Source organism: Mus caroli, chromosome 13 (genome assembly GCF_900094665.2).
Source record: "Mus caroli chromosome 13, CAROLI_EIJ_v1.1, whole genome shotgun sequence".
Lineage (NCBI taxonomy): Eukaryota > Metazoa > Chordata > Mammalia > Rodentia > Muridae > Mus > Mus caroli.
Window position 1 is genome coordinate 44,134,183 of NC_034582.1, and position 24,643 is coordinate 44,158,825.

At 42.3% G+C, this 24,643-nt stretch overlaps 1 protein-coding gene across 1 annotated transcript in view; it reads right to left on the bottom strand.

The window, feature by feature from the left end:
• LOC110307650 (constitutive coactivator of PPAR-gamma-like protein 1) overlaps positions 1–24,643 on the bottom strand; it is an 85,540-nt gene that overhangs the window by 14,616 nt on the left and 46,281 nt on the right. The window contains exons 8-12 of the mRNA XM_021179888.1: positions 19,687–19,774; positions 17,634–17,861; positions 15,034–15,208; positions 7,103–7,352; positions 3,851–3,965 (exon numbers count right to left, since the gene is read on the bottom strand). Of these exons, the coding sequence (XP_021035547.1) occupies positions 3,851–3,965; positions 7,103–7,352; positions 15,034–15,208; positions 17,634–17,861; positions 19,687–19,774 (856 nt within the window). The remainder of the gene's footprint in view (positions 1–3,850; positions 3,966–7,102; positions 7,353–15,033; positions 15,209–17,633; positions 17,862–19,686; positions 19,775–24,643) is intronic.

The following is a 24,643-nucleotide window of genomic DNA, read 5'->3' on the forward strand; positions in this document are numbered from 1 at the left end:
GAGAGAGAGAGAGAGAGAGAGAGAGAGAGAGAGAATGGGTTACTACTGGTCATACCCAAATACAAAGTCCCACTGATTAGATTAAAATCCTGGCCATATCACTGTATAGAGTTTAACAGAGTGCAGCAAAGGTTTACAGCAGAAAAGCACTCTGGTTAGAATTACTTGTTTCTGAATTTGCTGGGAGGAATGGGGCAAGTTCACACTGTGTGCACTCATTAATATATGAATTACACTGGCCACTGAGGGACTGCAAAGGTGGATTTAAAAAATGATGTTAGATCTGAGGATCTAGCTTAGTAGAACAGAACTTGTTGACCATGCATGAAGCCCTGGGTTCAATCCTCAGAAATGTAGTTATCCATTTAAGTAATGATAACTACCATTAACTTAACAGGCAAATATTTCTAAAATAAAAGCTATATAATATATAAATAAGATTCCCATTGCTGTGTACATTTGACTTCCTTCAAAAAAATTTTTTTTAAATTGTTTTAGAGACAGTTTCTTACTATATACCCCAAAATGGCCTCAAACTCTTGATCCTCCTATCTCTGGCCCCTAAGCATATGCCAACATGCCTGCCCAAAATCTTTCTAAAATTCATACTGCAGTGTTTTAATTTCCTTAATTGTTTTGTCTTATCTTGTCTTGTCTGTGTGTGTGTGTGTGTGTGTGTGTGTGTGTGTGTGTGTGTGTGTGTTTCGAGACAGGGTTTCTCTGTGTTAACAGTTTTGGCTGCCCTGGAACTTGCTTTGCAGAGCAGGCTGGCCTTGAATTTAGAGATCTGCCTGCCTCTGCCTCCCAAGTTCTGGGAGTAAAGGCGTGAACCACCACCATGCAGTAATTTTTAGTGATGTGTATGAATACCTAGATAAATGTATATGTACTGCATGAGTGCCCAGAGGCCAGGAAAAGGCATTGGATTCCCTGGAACTGGAGTTACAATGAACAGTTGTAAATTGCTGTGTGTGTACCAGAAATCAAACCCAGGTCCTCTGAAGAGCAGTAGCTAAGCCATCTCTCCATTCCATTAAATTAAACTGTACAGATGCCTGAATTTACTTAAATGGAGATAAAATATTCAACATTATCCAAAGTTCCTCAACTAGAGAAAAAGAAAAATCTGGCTTCACAAGAAATACAGCTGCAGAATTTATTCTCTGCACAGATAGTTAAGAGCCAATTGTAGTGAAGTGATGCCATCTAACTTCTACTTACTGAGTTATAGGCTCTAACTCTTACTTTGTCATATTTACCTATTTGCAAAACAACTCTACAGCTATCACAGACATGTTATGGGCCCCAATACTGTCTTTAAAGCTCTTCATTTTCCATCTTTTATATTCTCCACGTGGCATGTTGAACTTTTAAGAGAATTACAGGGATGTCAAGAACAAAGGAGAAGAAACTGGACAAATATCACAATGGGAAGAAAGTTCCTTCTCCTCATCCTTCACCCGCAGCTCTGAGCCCCAGGCTCAGTGCTAATTTTGCCTTCACAATTACACTCATGCTGGAAAACTAGGAGAATGGCTCACAAAATTGAACAGAGAGGCAAATGAGGGTCATCAGTCACTGTCACAGGTATGCAGGGAACCACACAGAGCATGCTCAATTATTCATGGCTATGGTGGACAGAGGAAGCATGGATGAGATGAATTCTTAAACACTCATTTTAGCTAAGGGTGCAGTGTCTCTCCCAGTAACCCTCCCTTTAGAAAAGCTGATAACAAGAGTCCAAACTGGCAGAAGTGGGACTTTCTTCCTCTTTTCCTGATGGCAAAGCGTGTACCAGGCACTGACGGGGAAGAGTGACTGGTCTAGGCAATCCACAAACGGGGTGACAGCCCCAGCACAGCAACAGCGACAGTCAAGAGGTGACTGTGTCTTAAACAGTGAAGAGGGGTCTTACAGAAAGGCACTGTCGTTGCTTTTGACTTGTCAAAAACTTAAATGAAAAAGCAATTTTAAAATTTAACATTCTATCACTAAATTCTAGAATGCCAAACTCTACATAGGAATTTTGGGTAGCCTGAAATAAGAATATTCCTATCAGTTCTCAATTTAATAGCTGAGAGAATGTGTAATCTTAAAAAACAAAAACAAACAAAGCCAAGCTGCCTTCCTCTCAACCACAGGATATTTTTTTTTCTCTCTCTCTCTCTCACAGCTCTTTTGAAATGTGTGCTCATCCTGACAATGAAGGTCTTAGTGTGGACTGTGCTTGTAAAACAGGACCAACTTCCACACAAGAAGACTTGGGCTGCGACGAGTGAGACAGAAGGCCCCTGTTTGTGGAATGTATCTCACTGATACATCTTTAGAAATGTCGCGCCTTAGATGAAGAATCAGGCAAAAACCATGAAAACACTAAGGTCTCAAAAGAACCAAAATGAAAGCTTCAAAAGGTGCACCCTGCATGTGGGTCCGAAAATGAAAAGGATGTGGGAGAGAAGATGGACTTTGGTTAAAGTAACTTGATGGTGAATAAGGCTTGGTGGGCATACCTGGTCCCTGGCGGTCTGATTTTCAGAACTGGGATGTCAATACTGAAGGAATAATCTACACAAGAGAAACAGGAGGAGAGGTAGAGGGTGGCACCACACTCTAGGGCAGTGACTCCACCCCCTGAAGCACAGCCTGCGGCGAGGACGGTGACGGAGCACCCGGGGAACACACGGGAGGACCTGACTGGGTCCGCCACACTGCCTGACACCGAAAACAAAAGTGTTAAAGATAGTAACAGTTTCTGCCTAACACACAGAAAAGTTTGATCCACAAAGTAAAGAACACAATTTGAGGGGATTCTGTTGAGCTTTGGTTTTGTACTTAGCTTGTTTCAAAGTCATCAGAAGCCTCAACAGAGTTCCAGTTAGCACCAAAATATGCAATTTAATATAATAATTTAGGGAAAACCCAGAAATTTATTAAGAACCACCTGTCAGATACTAAAAAGAAAAAATCTTCAGAGCTAATCTAAAATCTTTGCCATAAGATGTGTTCATAAAGAACAGCAAAAAGATCTAAACGTGAAGGCAAATTTCTCAAAAGAGATTAGCTGATTTTAAAACAAACTTGATAAAAAATTAAATAACTGATGACAAAGAAAAACAAAACCCTACCATTAAAAAGAAAAGGCAGAACTGTGAGTTCAGCTACCCTTGAGGACTTGAGCTCTCTAACATTTAATACAGAAACAGGAAAGCAATTATAATCATGAACACAGCAACTAATGAGCGCAGGTGACACTACAAAACCAGCCAACTCAGGAGAAAATAAACGCTGCAACACAAACACAAAGGAGGGCTACAGGCAAAATGAAAAGGAATGTGATGTGAAACACTCACGAAAAGGGGTGTCGGGATGATGCTAACACCGCTCTTCAAGTGGTTCTTTTAAAAAGGGACTATGCAACACCAGACGGGCAAAGAATATGCTTTAGAGAAAACTAAAGTGCAGCTAGGAACAATGGAATGAAATAAGAAAAAGAATCCTGGCTAGATGTTAGAACATTCCTAAGACTGAGCCCTCCCAGGGCTGGAATCCCCTGGTAAAATAAAAAAGAGAAGTTTATTTTCTGATGTGAAAAACAAGAATAAACATCAACTGATAAACAGGTAAAAATCTGATAAACGTAGAATTGGCTGTTTGTTTACTTGCTTACAAACCCTGCTGGCACAGCCAGACCTGGACAGGAATATCCCCTTTGCCTTGAAGGCTTTGACACATAGGACATTAGTAGTATTAGTTTGGTGCCCAAACAACTGTCTGGTGAGGGTTAGCAAAGTTACACCAAATCCAAAGCAAGACTTCCCAGGACAAGGACACAAGGCTGATCAGACAGTACCTTGAGTTCCTGCAGCTGGTCCGGCTCATAGAGTTTGGGGGACAATGCCTGAGCCAGGAAGGCATCCAGCTCCTGCCTTCGCAGAATTCGAGCTCCAGGCCACTGCACCATATACCTGTGAGGAACAGAAGGAGTGGAATGACTAGAGCAGTCGGCCAGTACTTGGAAAAACAGCAGCAGCTTCTCAGTAATCCAGGACAGGCAAGTCAGGAAGCGGCCTCTGTATTCTCTTTCAACCACTGCTTCCATGAGAGGATGCCAGGTGAACAGTGTGCCCGTGATCACCACTCAGCGTGCTAGAATGTTGGACAGTGCTTGCCCAGACTGGTGGGAGCCACATGCTTTATTCTCAGCATTCAGGAGGCAGAGACAGAGAGAGGCAAGTGGTTCTCTGTGAGGTTGAAATCTGTCTCATTTGAATTAAGGAATCCGTGGCAGCAGCTGAACATGGGAATGATGTAGGAAGTGCCCATGAAGAGGAGGATACTCAATGATTAATGAGGGCATCTTCACATCTGGAACAGCCGGGTGTGGGTGGCTAAAAGGATTCAACTTCCACTAGGATAGATGTGTCAAGCAGCCAACAGCTGTATCACTCACTCCACAGAGTGTAACCTTGCACAGCTCCTAGTGTGGAAATAGCTAACTGCAATAGTCATAAGCCTGTAAGCCCATCAGAACTGAGTCTGTGTACCCCACCATCTTCTGGGGGACTGGATCAGGTTGCTAGGTACCATTAAAACAACTTCTGAGGACAGACTGCTTAGTGAGTCCTGGAGAACAACTCAAAGGGGTATAGGAAGTGGAGAGATGCAAAACCATACTCTTTCCACCTTGGCCTGCTAAGGAGGCTTTCTCAGGCCTAACACCCACCACGTTAATACAACCAGAGGCAGCATTCACCTATAGAAATGTACACTAAGAGAAGGCAATGGGAGGTTCTAATGAGTCATTAAAATTTCACATACTCACTAAGAGGCAGATATTATCTAAATATTTTACAGATAGAAACTTATATATTGTTCTAGCATTTCTGAAGCAGAAGTAAGTGTCCTGTATCAAAGTTGAAACTGATGGACACAGAGACATACACTTTATGGTACAATTAAATAGCATAAGTAAATAGGCAATCAAATTTCAGTGTGAATGAATACTAAATATTTCTACTGCACTTAAACAGTGATATAAAAGTAAATTAAATTATCACTATGTACACTGACAAAAATTACACCCTCTGGCTGGGCATGATGGCACAGCCCTTTAATCCCGGCAGTGAGACCAAGCCAGGACTACAAACTGAGACCCTGTCTCAAATGAAGAAATAGGTAAGTATTATATACTTTGCAACTAAGTGCCATAAATCATACACAATGCTCCCCCTGAGGCTCCATGAGTAAATGTGGAAGAAGCCCCCACTACTGACTGGAGAGTGCACTCGATATACAGTACATATATAGTATATATACAGTATGTATTCTTTTCCTCACTTAACCATGCTTTGTGCTCTTAGCTTTTGCTAGTTATTACATAATACTTATATTCCCCTATTAATAACTACTTACATATTCATTTGGAACAATATACACATAACATGAACCTCCCTACACTAAGTGTCTCTTTCTGAGCCTGCTAGCTTCAGTGGCATTGGTACAGTCCCACCATCCTACAGCTTCACTCCCTACCAGACTCCTTTTGTCTCTTACATGGAAACTCTTCAGATTCCATTCTGGCTCTATGTTCCTTTTAAACTTTTGGATCACAAAAAAATTGGTGTACCCCCAGTTCCAAATTGTTTCTGGGAGAAACAATTGTTGACTCAGAATTCAGCATATCTGCAGAACCCATGCCTCTATTGGTCAAAGTATCTGTTTCCTGCCTTTGCGTTTCTATTCAGTTGCTTACAGCTCTTCTCAGATAGACATATGAAGAAAATATGTTCATGAAAGCAAAGATCAGAGCCCACAGATAACAGAAACAGCAACTCACTCTGAGGTACTCATTTATTTACAGATTCCTATCTACAACTTTAGAAAATTTTTAGATCCTATTTGCATTAGCAACTCACCTAATAGATTTTCTGGAGATACTTTTTTGGTAAGTATTCTTTGCCATGAAATTAATTAAGCAGAATAGAAACCACTTAATAGCTGGGTGTAATAGCCTACACCTTTTTTACCAGCTTCAGAAGGCAGAGCAGGAGGATCTCTATGTCCAGAAGTTCCAGGACAGCCTGGACTACATAACAAGTTACAGGCCAATCAGAGTGTTACACCCTGTCTCAATAAACAAACACAATCAATCAACTACTTGGGAGCTTACAGCAACAGACTTGGAAGAGCTTTGTAAATCTTCCCCTTCTCTACCTTTACCATAAAGGCTAACAGGCAGCCCAGAGCCTTCAAAGACTAGTCTGACCTTGACTAACATGGGTATTGGGGGGAAAGGTGGTTTGACACATGGCAGTCTCGAGTGTTTCCAAGCACACATAGACAGCTGGGACCTTGCTATGACACCATGGACCCTTCATCCCTGAAAACTATTCATGTATATGTGGTTGATGGTTTTGTTTTGAAATAAGGTCTTACTTACTTTGTAGACCAGGGTAACCTTGAACTATCCACCCTTCTCGTCCAGCCTCTTCTAGTGCTGGGATTACAGGTGTGCATCAACACATGCAGCCTCCTCCTTGAGATTTCAGACTGACTCTCATCCTCCCTCTACCCCTTTTGGTTTGTCCTGGAATACGCTCTGTAGACCAGTAACTGAACTCACTTTTGCTCATGATCAGAGAACAGGTTTTCCCTGTGTTGGGGTGCGGGGCGCAGAGGTTGCCATCTTGAATCACTCTTCTGGTGCACAGACATACAGACAGGCAAACAGCCACACACATAATAAGTACAGTACAGTAAGTAGGGTGGAGAGTGATTGAGGAAGAAGACACCCATATGAACCTCCAGGCTCCATAGGCATACATGCTCACCTGTTCACTCCCACCCACTCTCTCACACATATAAACACATACACACAATTATATAATATTTACAAGCTAGGTGCTTTCTAAATATACCTATTCTATTATGCACTCCAGTACAATTATTTGTTGTATTTATGTGATCCACATTACGAGGCTACACATACAAACACAGGTCTAAGACAAATCTCAACAGACAGCACAACCTTGTAAAGTAAGCTTGTCATCTTTTCCAGAGAACACTGACCATGGTGACTATGCCCCTACCCCATGTTACTCACCGTAAGACGCAGCAGAGCACCATGAGGTGAGTGGGCACATTGGCAGGGTTGAGCATGGCTGGGGTATCAGACCTCATGCAGGCCAGGAAGGCCCTCATCCGGCGGTTCTTGTCCTCCACCGCCTTGCCCAGCCAAAGCCTCTTCAGGTTGGGGCAGGTCCACTCCCGGAAGGCCAATGCTTCCACTAGTTCCGGGGTCTGAGGAGATTTCCCCTTGTAAGCTGCCCATTCCTTAATGATCAGTGGCGAGACTGCAGAGGAAAAACATAAAGAGGCTCATTGCAAGTTGCTCACTGGTCCTCCAGCCTGCACAGTAACAACCTGTTCTAGCACTTGGCCTGGCCACCCCTCACAGAGAATGATGCATTCTTCCCTCTGCAAGCTACTAAGTCTCAGTGATTTACAGCTCACTTAGATATTCCATAAGGCCACACATGAATTTCTTCTTAGACAGATCAAGACTTGATTTCCCCACTTGCTGAATGTATAGACCACAAATGTTAGAGACTTGTTGGTATTTTAAGTCTACTACACAAAAGTGTGGCATTCTCTAGTACTTCAACATAACCCAAATTAGGTGCTCTCTTTTTCTACATGAAAACTTCCACAAGTCAGATCTAAGACGTGATTTACATATTGCTACAATTTTCCTTAAGGATTTTCTATTTGAATAGGCAATAAACACTACAGGGTGGCCAGTATGACTGCTAGAAGTAACATTCCAACTTCTGAATCCCAGATGGTAGCAGCACACAGCAATTATCTTCAGCAGGACTTACAACCATGCAAAATTCTCCAAAATTCCATTTTGAAAGAGGCAAAATATCCTAAGCTTCTATAAAAATGACCTCACACCCAGTGTTTCATCAGTGCTGGATTCTTACAGACACAGAAAAATGGCCCAGTCCCAGTCTTCACATCTACAAGGGTGGCAATCCAACCTGCAATATGGAAGTTACAACTCCCCAGCTCCACTGAGGTAACAATCTGATGATGGATCTGGGTGTGCATTTCACAAGCAACAAGCAGTGCACACTGGAACCAGAGCAAGGCCTGCACTCCAGGCTCCATCCGGTGTGGAAACCAGGATGGGCTGTGGACATTCTATCCAATAAGCTTTACCTCTAGGTTCTTTCTCTAATGAATCTACTCTGAGTCTAAATAAAGTCAGGTGATATGATAATTTCTTCAAATGTAATGAAAACTGCCAGGAGTTATGTGGGAAGTGCAATGTATCAGTAACAGGGGAAAAAAAAATATGCTTAAACACATTTCAATCTCAACATGTAAGATAACGTGTAACATATGGGAACGACCCAGGCACACCTTCAGGAAAGCTCCAGGCAGTGATGTTTGCATGTAAGCCCGCAGGCCAAGCAGTGATATAAGTGCAGACAGTCACTAAAAATTTCTCTTTTTTCAAGAAGTACTGCTGTCATGAAGCAAATTTCTTCCATTTTCATTTCACTATCTTTGATGGAAATGTGAGTATTAACACACTTAAGGATACTGAATGTTCAACAGTATTAAAGGATAGCTGAGACACCTTTAAATGCTTACTCGAAACTTCACCAACTCAGAACAGACATTCATGTATAGCAGCATTTTTTTGTTGTTTTTATTATTTTAGGTGTCAAGAAGAAAATCAGTGAAAGCGCCATCACGAAGCAAGGCCTGTCCGTGGACGCACAATCTAAGGCATCACCATCCATCCCACGTGGATCCCATGTGGTTCCACTGAGCTCTAGCACAGCTCAGCTTCCAGAACCTTCCCCAGCTGTGCCAGCATCACAACATGTTTTACCACCACCTCAGCCCCAACTTCACACACAAACAGCCATCCTGGAAGCCCATTCCTCTCCCTGCCTCCTTCCCTCCTGTGTCCACCGCAAGGACACCAAGTAACGAGGCGAGGCCTTCAAACTGAGCTTCTGAACAGGTCCCTGCACCTGTGGCATGTCCTCTCTCCCACCTCTACTCCATACATATACCACACAAAATCCACAAATGAACACTGTTCCCAGCATCATTCCCATAGGTGATAAAACACAGGCCCCTATGTTAGAGTCTGGTGTTTTCTCATGAGAGAGAAGCATCCTCAGTCACCTATGTTTGTCACTAATACCTCCCCTTTTCCTTGGCTGTTTTTAGACTACCTTTAATCAGTCTTTAGCACACATGGTGTTTTATTTATTTTGGGGACCAGATTTCAGTATGCACATTTCTGAGAAACAGGCAATCTCCATAGTGACTATTTTATTTAATGACGCTTTGTGTGCGTTCTAGGTTCCACCTGCCTGGTGCCCACCGAAGCCTCAGTGTCCTGTAGCCTCAGTGTCCTGAATTTGCCTCATGTGATGTGACATTATGGGCCCTAGACCTTAAGGATTCAGTGGGCACTAGGGAAAGATCACAGACACAGAAACAATGGGTGAGGCTTATGCCACCTGTCATAGCTCTAAACATTGGGTGTCCACCTGCAATAGTCCTAATGAGCACAGTTCAAAGTTGTCATAAACACACAAAGCTTGCTCCACAGACACTGGTGTGCGGGACTTGTCTTGTTTTGTTCCCAGATGCGTGGCTGTTTTCAAACACTCTAATACTTGGAGAACTTTTGAGTATATCACCACTCAATAGCTGTGTAATCGCTGACCAATCACTCCTCATACCTAGTGGGTACCTCATATGTCAGGCAAGGATGGGACAAAAATACAGTTGCAGAAACAAGTGCAGCCCTGGCCTGGTTTCAGAGGCTACAAAAAAGGCATAAAACCTTGCTATGCAACAAAATACTAATTATTAACCTAAAAAGCATCTAGTACTCTCACCATGCAGGGAAAACTATATATTATATCATAGCTTATAATATTTATGTTATATTTATGGTACTTATAATAACTGATTACAATAAATTAATTTTTCATATAAATTTTAACCTTGTATTTTATTAATTCTTTCCAGCATTCCATACAATGTGTTTTCATCATATTCAAACACTACTACTCTCAGATCTATACCTACCTCTCTAAACGCATTTTAAATTACAGACCTATGAGGGTGACAAGGCCCCAGGCTGCCAGGGTGGTGCTGTCTGGCCTGGAGTAAGAGTATGATCATGGTAGGACCATTTCAGGAAGTCATGTTCAAGTAAGAGTACCCAAGAGGTCATGCATGACCTGTCACCTCAATGAACATTAATGTCACCTTTTCTACGACAGAAAAGCTACTGCTTCTAGAAGCAGCCCATTTCTACAAAGCAGCAGAAATTAGCTTTCTGACCATACTCTAAAACCATGTCTTACCTTAGTAAAAACCAATTGTAGAACAGCAAGCATTTATGGGATTGTGGGCTCAATTTATAATACTTTACAGGAAACACACCCTCAAGTACAATTTGGGGACATAAAACAGTGTCATACTTAAACTGTTAATAAAAACCCAGATATTAGTCATGTGCTTGTATCACAGATAATCTGGGCCTCTACTGCTAACCCAAGAGCAATAAGCAGAGGTTGTTTTATATGGGAGTTCCCAGGGGCCCACAGTAGCTGCCTCTACACCTTTGTGCCATATTAGTACCATTGCAGGGGTAGTGGCTGCATGCCGCACCACCTTTACAAGGGGGAGGAAGATACAGCTTCCCAGCCCTGTGAACTGAGTGTATGCGCACTAGGAAGGGGCTACTGTTATGCCTGAGATCGTCCAGGGAAAATTATGTTAACAACTTTACCCAGGATAGAAAGGAAAACTGGACACCATGAAATCTGCTCTTTCCTCCTTGTGGATGGTGCCCACCCCCCGATCAGCAGGTGGAGGGCAATGAGGAGCAGTACAGTCTACCTCCTCACTCTAAGCACCTCCACAATCCTCAAGGGGTACCAGCTCTTCTTAAAACTTTTTTTTTTTTTTTTTTTTTGGTTTTTCGAGACAGGGTTTGTCTGTATAGTCCTGGCTGTCCTGGAACTCACTCTGTAGACCAGGCTGGCCTTGAACTCAGAAATCCGCCTGCCTCTGCCTCCTGAGTGCTGGGATTAAAGGCGTGCGCCACCACGCCCAGCTTCTTCTTAAAACTTTTATATCTGAGGCAGGCACCATCCGAGAGAGTTGATGCTCAGTAGTCCGTAGGACACTTGCAGGCACACTAGCAAAGACAGAAAGATGAGTGCTGCCCAGTCCTCCCTCTTCTTAGGTATGTGGCTCTTAGCATTTAGAAACTCATAAAGTCAAGGACTTACGAAGTAAGAATCTACTCAAAAGAGTCACAGTACAGACTGCTGGTGGTGCTGGTCCAGAGTAACTACTTCTTGTGCTTGTTAATTTGAAATCTGGGAGAACAATGTCAGTGCTAGTACTGGGAAACTGTGCAGAATAAAAAAGTCCAGAGTAACGTGACTTGCAAACAGCATTTACAGGAGACATAGGGATGTCTGGGTGGGAGACACACACAGGTCTATAATCTCAATACTTGGGGCTGAGGCAGAAAAACAATGAAGTTCAGGGTTAGCTTGAGCTACAAAGTAAGACAGTATCTCAATTAAAACAAAACAAATAAAGTTAGATAGATATAAAAGCATCTCTAATTCTAAAATAGAAACCCAGGCTTGGGCATGTTGGACTAATGTCCTATTTACTACCATTGAATACATTGTTCCTGCCTACACACTTCATCCTTTAATAAGTCTATATATCAATTTGAAGTACTAGGGAAGACTTCATAAATACAGGAAATATGAAGCAAAAAACCAATGGCTAATTTTATATAATGGATGGTGGGTTTTGTTCTATTTTAGTTGAAGTTCTCATTATGTAGCCCACACTGGCCAGGACTTCACTATGGAAGCTCACATTATGACTCAGCCTTCTGAGCTAGGAGTACAGGTATGTGCTGTAACACACAGCTCAAACACATCAGGGTGAGTTCATAGAGCTTTCTATCTTGAACATTACACTGTTATCTTGCTGGAACCTGCATTTGACTTTCATGCCTCAAATCATTTAGCTCTTCCCATCAGTCCTGGGAGAACACCATGACTGGAAATAACCATGGGTATACAGCTCAGAAAAGGGCAGCTGAGTTACCCCCTTCCTGCCTCCTGCCCAGCACCTAGGATACTCCAGAACCTCACCTTTACAATGGGAAAACTCAAGGCTGGAGGGAGGTGTGGCTTCAGCTCCTGCTACTGCTCAGGCCACACCAGAGACAGGGCTCTAGCCTCATGGACAACAGGAACACTATGGCCACCCTCAGTTGAGAGCCTACTCTGGGTTACTGTCTACAGGAAGGACATTTTAAACTCTTCTACCAATAGGGATCATAATTCTACTGAAAACTTGAAATCAGCAAAGGTTCTTAAGTTTTTAAGAGTGAACTAGGCCAGCCCTACACTATATGAACACACTACTACTGGGCTACATTCCCAGCCTTCAAAGAACCTCAGTAATTACAAGCTTTCTCACACAGCTATTTTAACTCCCTAATACACTAAAGTCTTCATATACTCACCTCAATAAATCATAACCATGTATTCGTATCAAACATTTATCTATCCCATTTTTCACCACTCCCCTCCCCCACAGCTTTTCTCTGTGTAGCCCTGGCTGTCCTGGAACTCTCTCTATAGACCAGGCTAGACTCAAACTCAAGAGAGCAACCTGCTTCTGCCTCTCAAGTGCCAGGATAAAAGACACGTACCACCATCACCTACCCAATCATTCACTTTGTGATTGCCTGTTAACATACTCCTGCAAAGAATCATACATACACTTGGTCCCTTTTTCCCAAACCAAGACCAGACACTTCTCATCCACAGCTCCCCCTGCCCTTTTCAGGAGCAGAGGCTCCGAAGAATGGACAGCCGCTGCCCGCTTCTACAGCCTGAGTCCAGCACACAGACTCCTTATTTACACTTGCTTCTGCTCTAGCACATATATCTTCTCTCTAGAGATCATTCCTGTTGTGCCCTCTCCCCTTTGCAAAAAGACGACGAAGAGGAAGAGGAAGAAAAGGAGGAGGAGGAAGAAGAGGAGGAGGAGGGAGAGGAGGAGGAGGAAGAAGAGGAGGAGGAAAAGAAAGAAGAGAAGGAAGAGAAAGAAGAGGAGAAGGAGAGGATGTGGTGGTGGCAGCAATTTTCCAACTTCATAAAGGAGGGAAGGAGAAAGAAGGGAAGCAGCAGCCCTCATCACAACCACATCCTAAAGCCAGTGCCTTTCTGCCATGTCTGAAGAGAGGAAGACATGAGGAACAGCTTACCACCTCCACCTTTGTACAGTCTCCCATGTTCTTTTCTCTCACACACACACAGGTCAGCAGCCTGCACATCTGAGGTACCTGACTGAGTCACTTCATATTTCCTTACCCCAATCTTTTCTTTCCTTGACGGCTCATTCCCAAGGGGTTTCCAAGACCTGCTTGAAACAAGGTTAAAGGCAGGTGGGCATCACCAAGGAGAAGGCTTTGTCTGGCCCTAACATGCTCCACTCTGCATGCACTCTGTACATGAGCTTTGCAAAGACTTGTCCTTGCTGCCTGAAGACCTGCAGCAGGACATAAGGTCAAGATTGCTCTCTGAGAGTCTCTGGTATGGCAGCACACTCTGAAACCAAGACCCCAGACTTGTGGGGAAGAAGTCAGTCTCAGCAGGTGCTGCAGGACGGCATAAATGGTTACTGGAGACTCTTCTGACGAGTAGCCCTTTTTTGAACACACATACAAATAAACAAAAGAACATCTTTTGAGAAACCAACCCAGTCCTTTGGAGCTGAGGATGAAGGGCTGAGTAGAGGCCCCAGGTCGGAGGCACAAGAACCCACAGCTTTCTGACACAGAAGGGTAGAGAATAGGAGCCCTCATGGGCGCTACTCAGTCGCACCTCAGTTTAACTAACTCTGAGAAAGGGCGCCTGTTCTAAAGTCTTATGGCTCAAAGGAAATTTTAACAATCTACTGATTGTTAAAATTTGGCTCAAAGGAAATTTTAACAATCTACTGAATTTAAACCAGGTGTTCTGGCTTATAATCTGTCACCCCAGACCTCAGGAGGCTGAGGCAGGAGAGCAGCTTGGAGTTCAAGCTGTCCTGATACAGTGTCAGATCGTAAACCTGAGTTTACAGTCCCCCTGCTCAGACCTACACAAGCCAGTCAGGAGTGCTGGCCATGCTGTCCCCACCTAGTGAAGCCACCACTTGCTCACCTCAGCTGGAGTCACAACTAAAGGGGCTTTGCTGGAGAAAATGGTCCAGGGATTTATAAAATATTCACATTAGACTCTGTTTTAGATAACACTTCTGTACTTCCTAGCATATATTGATTTTCTTATTCTTAAATTAGCAGATAAAAGTATGAAGAAAAAAGCACAACTTTCCCAAAAATATGACATGGGCCTCATGAGAGACAAAGCTTTGGACCTCAAAGTTGACCAGTATTCCAAACAGTCCTCTCTAGTGTCCTCCCCTCCCCCATGTTGATGAACTGAAGTAGCCATAGCCAGGAAAAGCATAGCAGTCCTGAAGTGAATCCACTATGGCGGTAGAACCTTACAGGAGCTGCTCTCCAGACCTCTGAGCTCCTGGAGAAGCAGATCTGTGGCTCCTGAGCATATGGGCAGATAGACGTGTGTGTCTCAGCTACTTCAACAGGCTAGTGACAGAGAGTGGCGGCTGCTGAAGATGTTTTCAGAGTAATGTCAAGTTTAACATTGGAAACCTGCTATTTTATTCTTTTACCAAATAAACATCATTACTAAAACTGTACCAAGTATGGCTTCTCCTGTTCTGAGGGCTCGATCCTTGCCTACAGCCCAGAGGACAGCCCACCTCCTGTACAAGGAGGGTCTCAGGCAACTCAGCCACGATACTTCTAAGGCTTTAGAAAATGCACAAGAGATTACGAGGTACCGAGGGAAACAAACAATGGATTGTTACAGTACATACATTCTGGTGGAAGTCTGTTCTTTCTAAAAGCAAGTCTCTCAGTTTTCTTTCTGCTTTCTGCCAAACTAAACAGGACTCCGTAAACATACTGACGAACTGGCCTATAGAGCAGGGCGGCCGGAGGCAGGTCTTTGTTGGCTTCATCTTCAATAGAAACAGCAATTTTGATTTCACCCTTTGCATGGAAGAAAGCAGAATAATATTGCACATTTTTCATGTTGAATTTACAAGAAACTCACAGCAATATACTGTATCATCTCCATTAATGACATAGCTAGTCTATCCCAATGGCTTAACAACTTGCCTACAGTGAGATGTTTAGGAGAGTCCACTGGGATCTGTGGTCCAAATGTATGTCCAGAGACTCAAAATTAATCCTACATTACTTTATTTTTAATCCAAAAACCAAGAACAAAAGAAAACCACATAGATGAGCCAAAGGTTTTTAAACATTCTACACAGATAACACCAGACAACAAATACAGAAGAAAGCATGAAGAATCTACAACTTTATTCATGGGTCAAGATGGTCAGAGATAATAAAATTTGTAATTTTTAATGACCTGTACAAAATCCAAGGTATACAGTATTCTGAGATGAAAGTCATATTTTTTAACCAAGCTTTTCCATAAAAACTTCCCACACGTTAAAAATGATCTCCCTAAGTTGAGAACTCTTTTTAGAACATGTTCTTGGCTTTTCCCCAGCACAGTAGGTGCTTACCATGAACTCCAGCATGGCTGAGGCCACAGATAGCTGCTAGGACAGAAAATGAAAGCGTTCCATCCCAGCTCAAGTCCCAATATGGCAAGACTTTCATCTAACTCAAGACCATGCCACCAAGAGAGAAACCACTGTGCTGTTCAGCAGCTGACTATTGCCAAACTTCTATTGCATGGTATCACAATACATCAATATATTCAAGGAATTTTACTTATGTATATTTGTAACAAAAATACACAGCATGCCCTCCAATGCCTATTAAACATTAACTGTAAGTTCTCTTAATAACCACCTTGTATATTTGCACTTTCACACAAATTTAACTTCAAAATTGATTTTCTCCTTATCTTCAATACTTTCTTTCTTCTTGACTAATCCAGTGATTAAATGTCCTCTAATATATTCATTTACTATGAGGGTTTCTCTTGCTAGTAATTCTCAACCATATTACAAAGCTTCACGCTGCTGCAAATGTGTGTGCCTGTCATGGCTCCTCGGCTCATAGGAAGCCATGTGCATGGCAGTCTAAACTGCCCCTATACTGAAAAGTCCAAAGGAGCACTTTGTTAAACCTGAAAGGACAGTTAAGTTTACTTTTCCCAAGCCTGGACATTCTGTCAGTCTTCCCTCGACATTTGTAAGAACAGAAGAACGCTATCAGTACCATGTGCGCTCTTCATATGGGTCTGCCCAACTGCCAGGCATCAAAGCTGGCAGCACAGATGCAGAGGGCGGCTCCGGCACCCCTTACATCTCAAACAGTCCCACAAGGAACGAGTGCCATCTCTATATGTGTTCTTTTGAAAAATGTCTTATAAAATGCTGTACTGTACCATACATAACAAACGGTAACAAAAAAATTGCATTTTCATAACTTTTGATGATTCTTTAGAATGTTTGTTTTACAACCACAACCTGACCACTGATATTCATGCATACCCATATTAAACAGTAAGACGAGACTTAGAGGCAGTGACAACTACAAAGGAAAGGACTGAAGAGTTCACAGCATTGGCTAGCTACTCTGTGCCTGCATGGACTCCGAGAACCGGGGAAAGCAAGGAGCCTGTTGCATTTACTGACTCCACTCTACAAGCCACAAATGGATTGCAGAAAATAGAGGGGTGAAAAAGACAGAGCCCATGTAATGAAGAAACATGGTGATATCAAGATAGTAATAAACCAATTCTGTATGACAAATTTATCACTGAAGTGACTTGTGCCAACACAAAGACCATAAATCACTGAGAAAATTTAGATACACAGAGATACACTGAGACACAAGATTAAAAAACAATGTCAACAGTTTGTATATATTTAGCTACACATTTGGTAAAACACTAATAAGGTAAATTATGCCGCTATATGAAAGATAACTGGCACTTCTAATGTGTACACTTTAACAAAATCCTGTATACCATTCTTGGGTCCTATCATTAAACCTGCAGTCAACAAAGCAGAGGAACAAAGTCAAAATGCATGGAGTGCTATTAGAGGAGAGCTACTATTGCCTAGGGACAAATAATAAAAAAGTCAGATACCATTTACGACATCAGGATTAACTTGACATTACAACAGAAATGTGTAAAAATTCTTTACTAAGAAAAAAATTGTGAGTCATGAAACAATGTGTCATTATTTCACTAGTTTTTTTTTTAAAAAAAAGTGGTTTTAAATGAAAAAGTAGATTTCATAACTTGCTTTTAAATTGCATTTATAGATACAAATTTTTATCTTTTGTTTAATGTTTAGAAATTGGAAATATTTTATAAAGACCAAAAAGGAAAAAAGAAAGAAAGAAAAAAGGTTTGCAAAAGGAAACCAGAGACAAAATGCTGTCAAAAGACTTAAAGCTGCTTCAAGACCCTGGGTAATACCTTTGTCAGGATATGGAAGATGTAGGGGTACATCAGTCCCTTCTTGTGTCTGTGCTCAGCCACTCTCAGCACCTCAGGTGCGACAGGGGGCAAGGGAGGTGTGGTGATATCCATGTGGTTCCTAGTTGGCATTGACAGGAGGCACGGGATTGGTTGAACAGTGCCCATATGGCTCCCTTTGCCTTCAGCTAGCTGGCTCCCCGAAGAGGCAGTGGATGAGCCTTCTACCTACAGAGCAAAGAACAAAATGTAGGGAAAGAGTTTATGTTCCATTCTCTCATTATCTCAAATAGACATAGGGCACCACCTAAACACCAGAGGGCAGAGATGACTCCTGCCTAGAATGGTCAGATTCAGTGCCAACCAAAAGGCAGGGAAGGCAGAAAACACTCACCTACCCCTCCTCAGACTACTTTATGCACAACACAGCACCACCAGCATACACTGTGCCTGCCATGGAGGATAGCATACGCTGCCTCCTGGAGTGTGGGGACAAGAAGACTCATCTCAGAAAGCAGTTCCAGCTTCCCCTGACCCTGGGCTCCCTGCATCGAGTTTCCAGACCTCTGAAGCTGCCCCAGTGTTTCTGGTTCTCTGTGTTTCTGTTGTTCTTAAGATATTCCTAATGCACTCAAAGAGACTATGTATTTAACCACTATTCTATAATTAGTAATTCAAAAAACTGAGTTCATATCAGGTCTGATTTCAGTCTTGTAACTGTTGGCACTGAAGAACAAAATTCCCATCTAAAACTTTCTCTCTACAGTCATGATAAAGCCCTACATTTAATTATACACAGGCAAAAGTAAAACAGAGTAATAACAGCAACAGTGCAGAACACCACAAATCCTCTCTCTAAAACAATCTAATCCCATAAAAAACAATGACTCAGACCTATAAACGCCAACTCTGAGAAATGGATAATCTATTTCTAGCTGCAAATGTCCACTGTTAGCAACTGCTCATACAGACAGCAGGCATGGGCACAGGGCAGGAAAGCTGGGCCACAATGCTCATACAGACAGCAGGCATGGGCACAGGGCAGGAAAGCTGGGCCACAATGGACTACCTCAGGGTTGCACCAATACCAGGCAAGGTGCCAAGGAAAAAAGAGGCAAATCCAGATGCCCTGGCATACTCTGAATTGTCTGAAAAGCTGCCCAAGAGTAATTATTATTTGCACGATAAACTCTTCTTCTTGATCAGAGTGCTGGAAACAAAAACTGCTTATTGCTTGATTTGGTGTCACCCTAAAACATGTTTGGCTGTCTTGGAATAAATGTCTTCATTACAAGGGTATGTAATTGAGCGTTAATTTTACTCTTTAATACACAGGTGCTAAGTTTCGTCTTAGAAGAACCCATGAAAAATTCACAATTTTCTATACTTTTCCTCTTCCCTAAGAACATAGACACAAAAACAGTGCAAAGCATTTTGCCAGATTCTTTCATAAATAAACAACAGACAGTTCTCATGAAGTATTTCTATTGCTTATTTCTAATTGATTCACCATCATTCAGTAGACTTGGAGGTTTAAATGAATTTCTGGAATTTCTGGTATCCAGATGAAGTTGCCCAACCCTCTTGAAGCAGCAGTCTTGTTCCCCACTCGGGGACAGACAGAGCAGGTACAGTAGAAGTAGAGTTTACCTGACTCCTACTTTTTTCTCTCTTCTTTTGAGACAGTGTCTCACTGTGTAGCTCCGACGAACCTGGAACTCACAGATCTGCCTGCCTCTGCCTCCCTAGTGCTGGGAGTAAAGACGAGCACCACCACACCCAGCTACTTCTACTTTTAACAAACACACTCCAGGTGCTTTCTCAACCAGCCTCACCAACGCCCTCAAGCACCAGGTCCTGGAGAAGGAGTGCGATGGGTGCCATCCTTCCCAGGCCAAGCAGACTGAGGAAATTCTAAACAATTATTTTCTTTCCTGAGCCCTCTGAAAAGCATATGACTCGTGACACGTTTCAGAAAGAATTTTGCTTTAACTTCATCACCAGTGTACATGAGCAGTCAGAAACTTAATAATAGAAGGGGTGGGTTCTATACCTTTACTTGGTCTCCTGGGTCTCCCCGTGCCAGTGGCTCTGCATGGCTTCCTGTCTTCTCCCAGCCAATCTTGTTCCCGCTGATGTGGCTAAACACAAATGAACAGGATCAATAAATACTACAGACTAAACTACCTCACAGTGAAAAGAAGGGCCTACACTAAACCTGTTGACTCAATAGCAACAGCAGTAACTTTTCATGCTCTAATAGCCTTGTATTTTCCTCAAAATTTTATTTCAGGAGTATTTCCTCCTACTTCAAAGTGAAAAGGCATAACTTCTAAGTATAAGGTAGCAGCGCTCTTATAGGCACCCAACCTTCATGGGGAAGGGTGTCAACCATCAGTAGAAAGGGAAGAAATTAAGGGTGTAGGCACAAGAGAGAGATGAACTCAAGTTCAGAGAACAGGGACAGATTCCTATTTGGCAAACAGCTTGGTAAACCAAAACCAAAAAGAGTGGGGGGTGGGGGGTTATGGAAAGAGATAAGCAGTTAGCAGACATAGTTCAAGCAGTACCTGATAGACTCATGACCTGCCTGCAGCCTCTGGAAACACTTTACTATACTTAGGCAGTATTTTCAAAACCTGAAATGCAGCAGATGAGAGTTGAGTGGTCTGGATAAGCATTACTTTATAAGCCCTCCTTCACTCACCTTTATTTAAGGAACACAATATTATCAGTCAAGTAAACAAGGTCCCTAGCAAAGGTGAAAAGCACTGTTTTATAGGTAGTGGGGACACATGGGTCATGTAAGAAAGCCAGCAGGCAGGGTGACTCCACGTAAAGATGGCGGAGGTTCCTGTGGGTGCATGGCCTTGACCCTACTCATTACATGGCAGGTTGTTCTAGCCAAAGGCACTACATAGTCAACATAAGAAGGTGAAGGGTTTCCACTGTGTCTAGGTTTCTGGGGTCAGAGAAAGCATTGTTCTATACATTATCACTACTCAGTATAAAAACCCAATGTCAACTTAAAACACAGTGATAACCAAGAGGCAAACTGAGCACAATCACCTCTGGTGAATGAAGGGCCACTTCTCTAGGGGAAAAGTCAACAGAGAAAGGCTCTGACAGCTGTCTGGGCAGAGATGTGGAAGGGTCCAGTCACAGGTCCATTGCTATCCTGTTGAGTACAGGTCATCCAGCTATGAGACAATAAATGAGCAGCCAAGAATGCAGCGGTGTGACTCGTGTGACATGGGGAGGCATAGGGAATTAGAATCACTCAGTGGACAGCTAAGAGCAGACCTTGCTTATTTCTTATGTGACATAAAAACCAGCAATAGTTCTGAAACTGCTTTTAGACAACAGAAGTGCCTGAAATGTTCACTGAACACACAGATGTGTGTGCAGTGTTCCTGGGATGCCTGAAGTTACCTGAAAATTGGACGACAACAGTAGGAAGGAAAACTGAAGGGAAGGAGACACTTTTCTGATGACTCTACTGCTGAGGTGAAGTACCATGCTATGTAACACCCCAGAGAACCTACCAAGTTCCTGAAGGTGTATGTGTTTTGTTCTACATGCACCATCAAGTTGAAAATACAGTAATGCCATCACCCTGATGCTCACGAGACAGACTAGCATTATTGTTCCTGCAAAGTATCTTGACATAGCCAGTGTTCAAGCAGTCTAATACACTCACTAGGGCAGCTATTACTTCACAATATAAGAAAGCAAAGTGTGTGGTTAGGATAAATGCTCTTCTTTGAACAAATGTAGTTCAGCATTCCATAATTCATTTGACACAACTACTAACACCTTAAGCTTATTCTTAGAACCAGATGTCTCACAAACTAGCATTAGCTCTCTTTGACTCTCACCCCCATGGTAAACGTCTTTGATGATCAAATTCAGGCTCAGAGAAGCAAGTCTATCCACAACTCCCATACAAAAGGACTCAGTGCCAGGATCTGATCTGGAGTGGCTACTCCTGATTGTGCTACATACTGTCCAAGGACAGGCAGCTGTAGGTGTAGCTCTATCTCCACGCAAAAACACAGCAAACAAGCAACCACTTCAACTCCAACTCTGCGGAGCAGAGAGGAGAGCCAGTCAGGGAGGCCAAGCTTTGTAAGGCCGTCAGAGCTACTGGTAGGCAACTCTGCACTAAAGAGGTTTAGGTCACAAGCACCAGTTGAAGATAGCAATGTGTTCCAGACCTGAACTATCCCATCCTATACAAGGTCTTCCTTCAGAGGACAGGCAAAGTTCTTTACCATGTAACAGTAGGGCAAGGCGTACATTTTCTAATACTCCAGTATCTGTGAACATTGTATGTGATTATTATGAAACAGCTAGCAGACAGCTAGAATTTCTTGCTGCAGAAATAAAGATCAACGTTATTTTTTCCAACAGATAAAATTCTGCCCTGCCTCAATGCTAAGACCTTAGAAATGTGTTGAAGAATACAAATGTAAATGGACTAAGCCCTGGCACACAAGGCCATCCGTTTGGAGGAAGCTCACCCACTGCATGCAAACTATCCTGTCAACTCTGTCTGTAATGTCCTTGATCTCCAGGGCAGGAAAACATGAATTCTCCTTCTTAGCCACTCTTAAAAGAAAAGAGGGGAAAAGAAAGAAAAAAAAAAAAAAAAAAAAAAAGCAACAACAACAACAACAAAAAATATCTACAGTCTCTATTTCCTGAAATACTAGGTCAAGGAGCTGAACAAAATCCCTTAACTATTTTACATTAAAAAAAAAAAATCAAATCACTGTTTTAGTTTTGTATTGCTCCAATAGTTAATTTTGCTTATATTAATTCACAAGAAACCCCCAAAAGCCCTCAGAAAATGTGCTCATCCACATGGGGGCAGGAAGCTATATAACCATAGCTAGAAATGCCAAGCCAGACCCTGCAGGGCAAGGAGCAGCCAAGCGGGACATGGGAGCGGGGCACCGAGTGGGCCTCTGGAAGGCAGGCTGCGCTCAGCAAGGTAGGCACTGGGCAGCCTACCTTCCAGAGCTCATTCTTCACATGTCAGATGTGATCCTCTGGGAATCACACATTGCTAGAATTGGTGGAGGAAGCTTATGCAAGAAATAATACCACAATACTAGGATACCGTAACTTAAAATCAACAACTGCACACTTTATTACAATGGATTCTTGCCACTTAAGACATATACATCTATGTTCACAAAAACAAGCCTCTACAAAGTCACAAAACTGAAATGTTCCTTTTCTCTGAATAAGAACTTTTACAGACACATTTAAAAATACCAATAAAGAGTTAGTAATATTTATCAAGTATAATTATTTATTAAACATTAAGTATTCATATGTCACACTTATATGCAGAAATATACTTACTGAAGTATTTTAAGAATAAAAGAAAAAAGAAAAGGGCAAGCTGTTCCTAAGACCTTATTATTATAAAACATGTGTCTTAGTATATTCTGAGAAAAATAAAGTGTTATACATCCACTAGTCTTTGGCTGGTCCCCATCTAGATTGGGAATTATATGGGATTCTGTTTTTTGTTTTGTTTTGTTTTTCAAGACAGGGTTTCTCTATATAGCCCTGAGTGTCCTCGAACTCAGAAATCCGCCTGCCTCTGCCTCCTGAGTGCTGTGATTAAAGGCGTGCGCCACCACTGCCCAGCCTCTTTGTATTTTTTAATGTTTGAATTCAAAGTAACTGTCTACTACAGGTGGTAATTAGAAAAAAAAAAAAAACTGTGTAAGAAGTTAAAGATTCCAAGTTATTCACTCCCTGATTTAACTCTTACAAGCCCAAACAAATTTATGAAAGTAATAAACATCTCCAGTGCAGACCCAACTGTAATTCTTAGTCCAAAACAAAACAAAAGTTCAATAAAGGCCAGGAAAAGAAAAAAAAAAATATTACCAGCTGAATTTTTCTTTTCAATATTAACAAAAAAGTAGAGCAAGAAGTATGTTCTGTTGCTATTTTGACAGAGAGAGGGAGAGAATTACTTAGTTAACATCCATCCCCCGACTTAAGGTTGGGGGAACTAGACCACTTACTCTGCAGATCATCCTACACCAAATCTGGCTAGTGTTCCTGGCATGTTTCCACATAAAATGTACTCATGGGAATGTTTCTAAAACTGACTGGTTTTTGCCTTAGCATTTCATCCTAACTAGTGAGTATTTAAGAGTGTATTGTGCTTGGCCAGAAGCATAGCCACATAGTCTTGGGGGTGAGAGCTTCAAGAAGGATCACACAGAGGTGTGTGTGCCCTTATGAGAAAGCGGGAGGATTCTTCCCTGCTACTACAGTATAGAAATGGTAGGGTTGCCACTCCTCTGTTGGAAGGGACAGAATTACACTTCTGAGGTTAAAACTCTGTTTCAAAGGCATATGGTGCCAAGAAGGTATACTTCTTTCTAAAACAAACAGACAAAAACAAAAACAAGTATTTACAGGCCAGGGAGCAATCAGTTCTGCAAGGCCAGGCCTAGAGACCAGCACCTGATTAATCTGTCCTCTGCTCTCTAGAAGTCCACTGGGACTGTGTTTGCCACCATAGACTGTCCTCTAGCACAGCACACCATCAGAGCACACTTCCTCAACGATGCCCACTGGCAAACAGCAAGTGCTTGAGTATTTGTTGGGTAAATGAATAGACAGATACTGTCCTTTCCTTTAAGACTTTCCTCAAAACATCATGTTGGTCAAGTCCAAAGCAAAGGTAAGATCCTGACCAACTATTCCTACTCATTTTGTTTCTGTTTTGCTTGATTGAGCTTTGGGACACAGGATCTCACTCTGCAGTACTGACTGGCTTGAAACACTATGTAGCCAGGCTGGCCTCAAATCCACAGCAATCCTCCTGCTTCAGACTTCCACGTGCTAGAATTATGGGTTTTATTTATACTAAAGCTGACATTGTTTTTATCTTTTGATATAAGGTCTTATGACACTTGGGCTCATGAGAGCCTGCTGTGTCAGTCTCCTGAGCAGCTGGAACTATCACTATACCG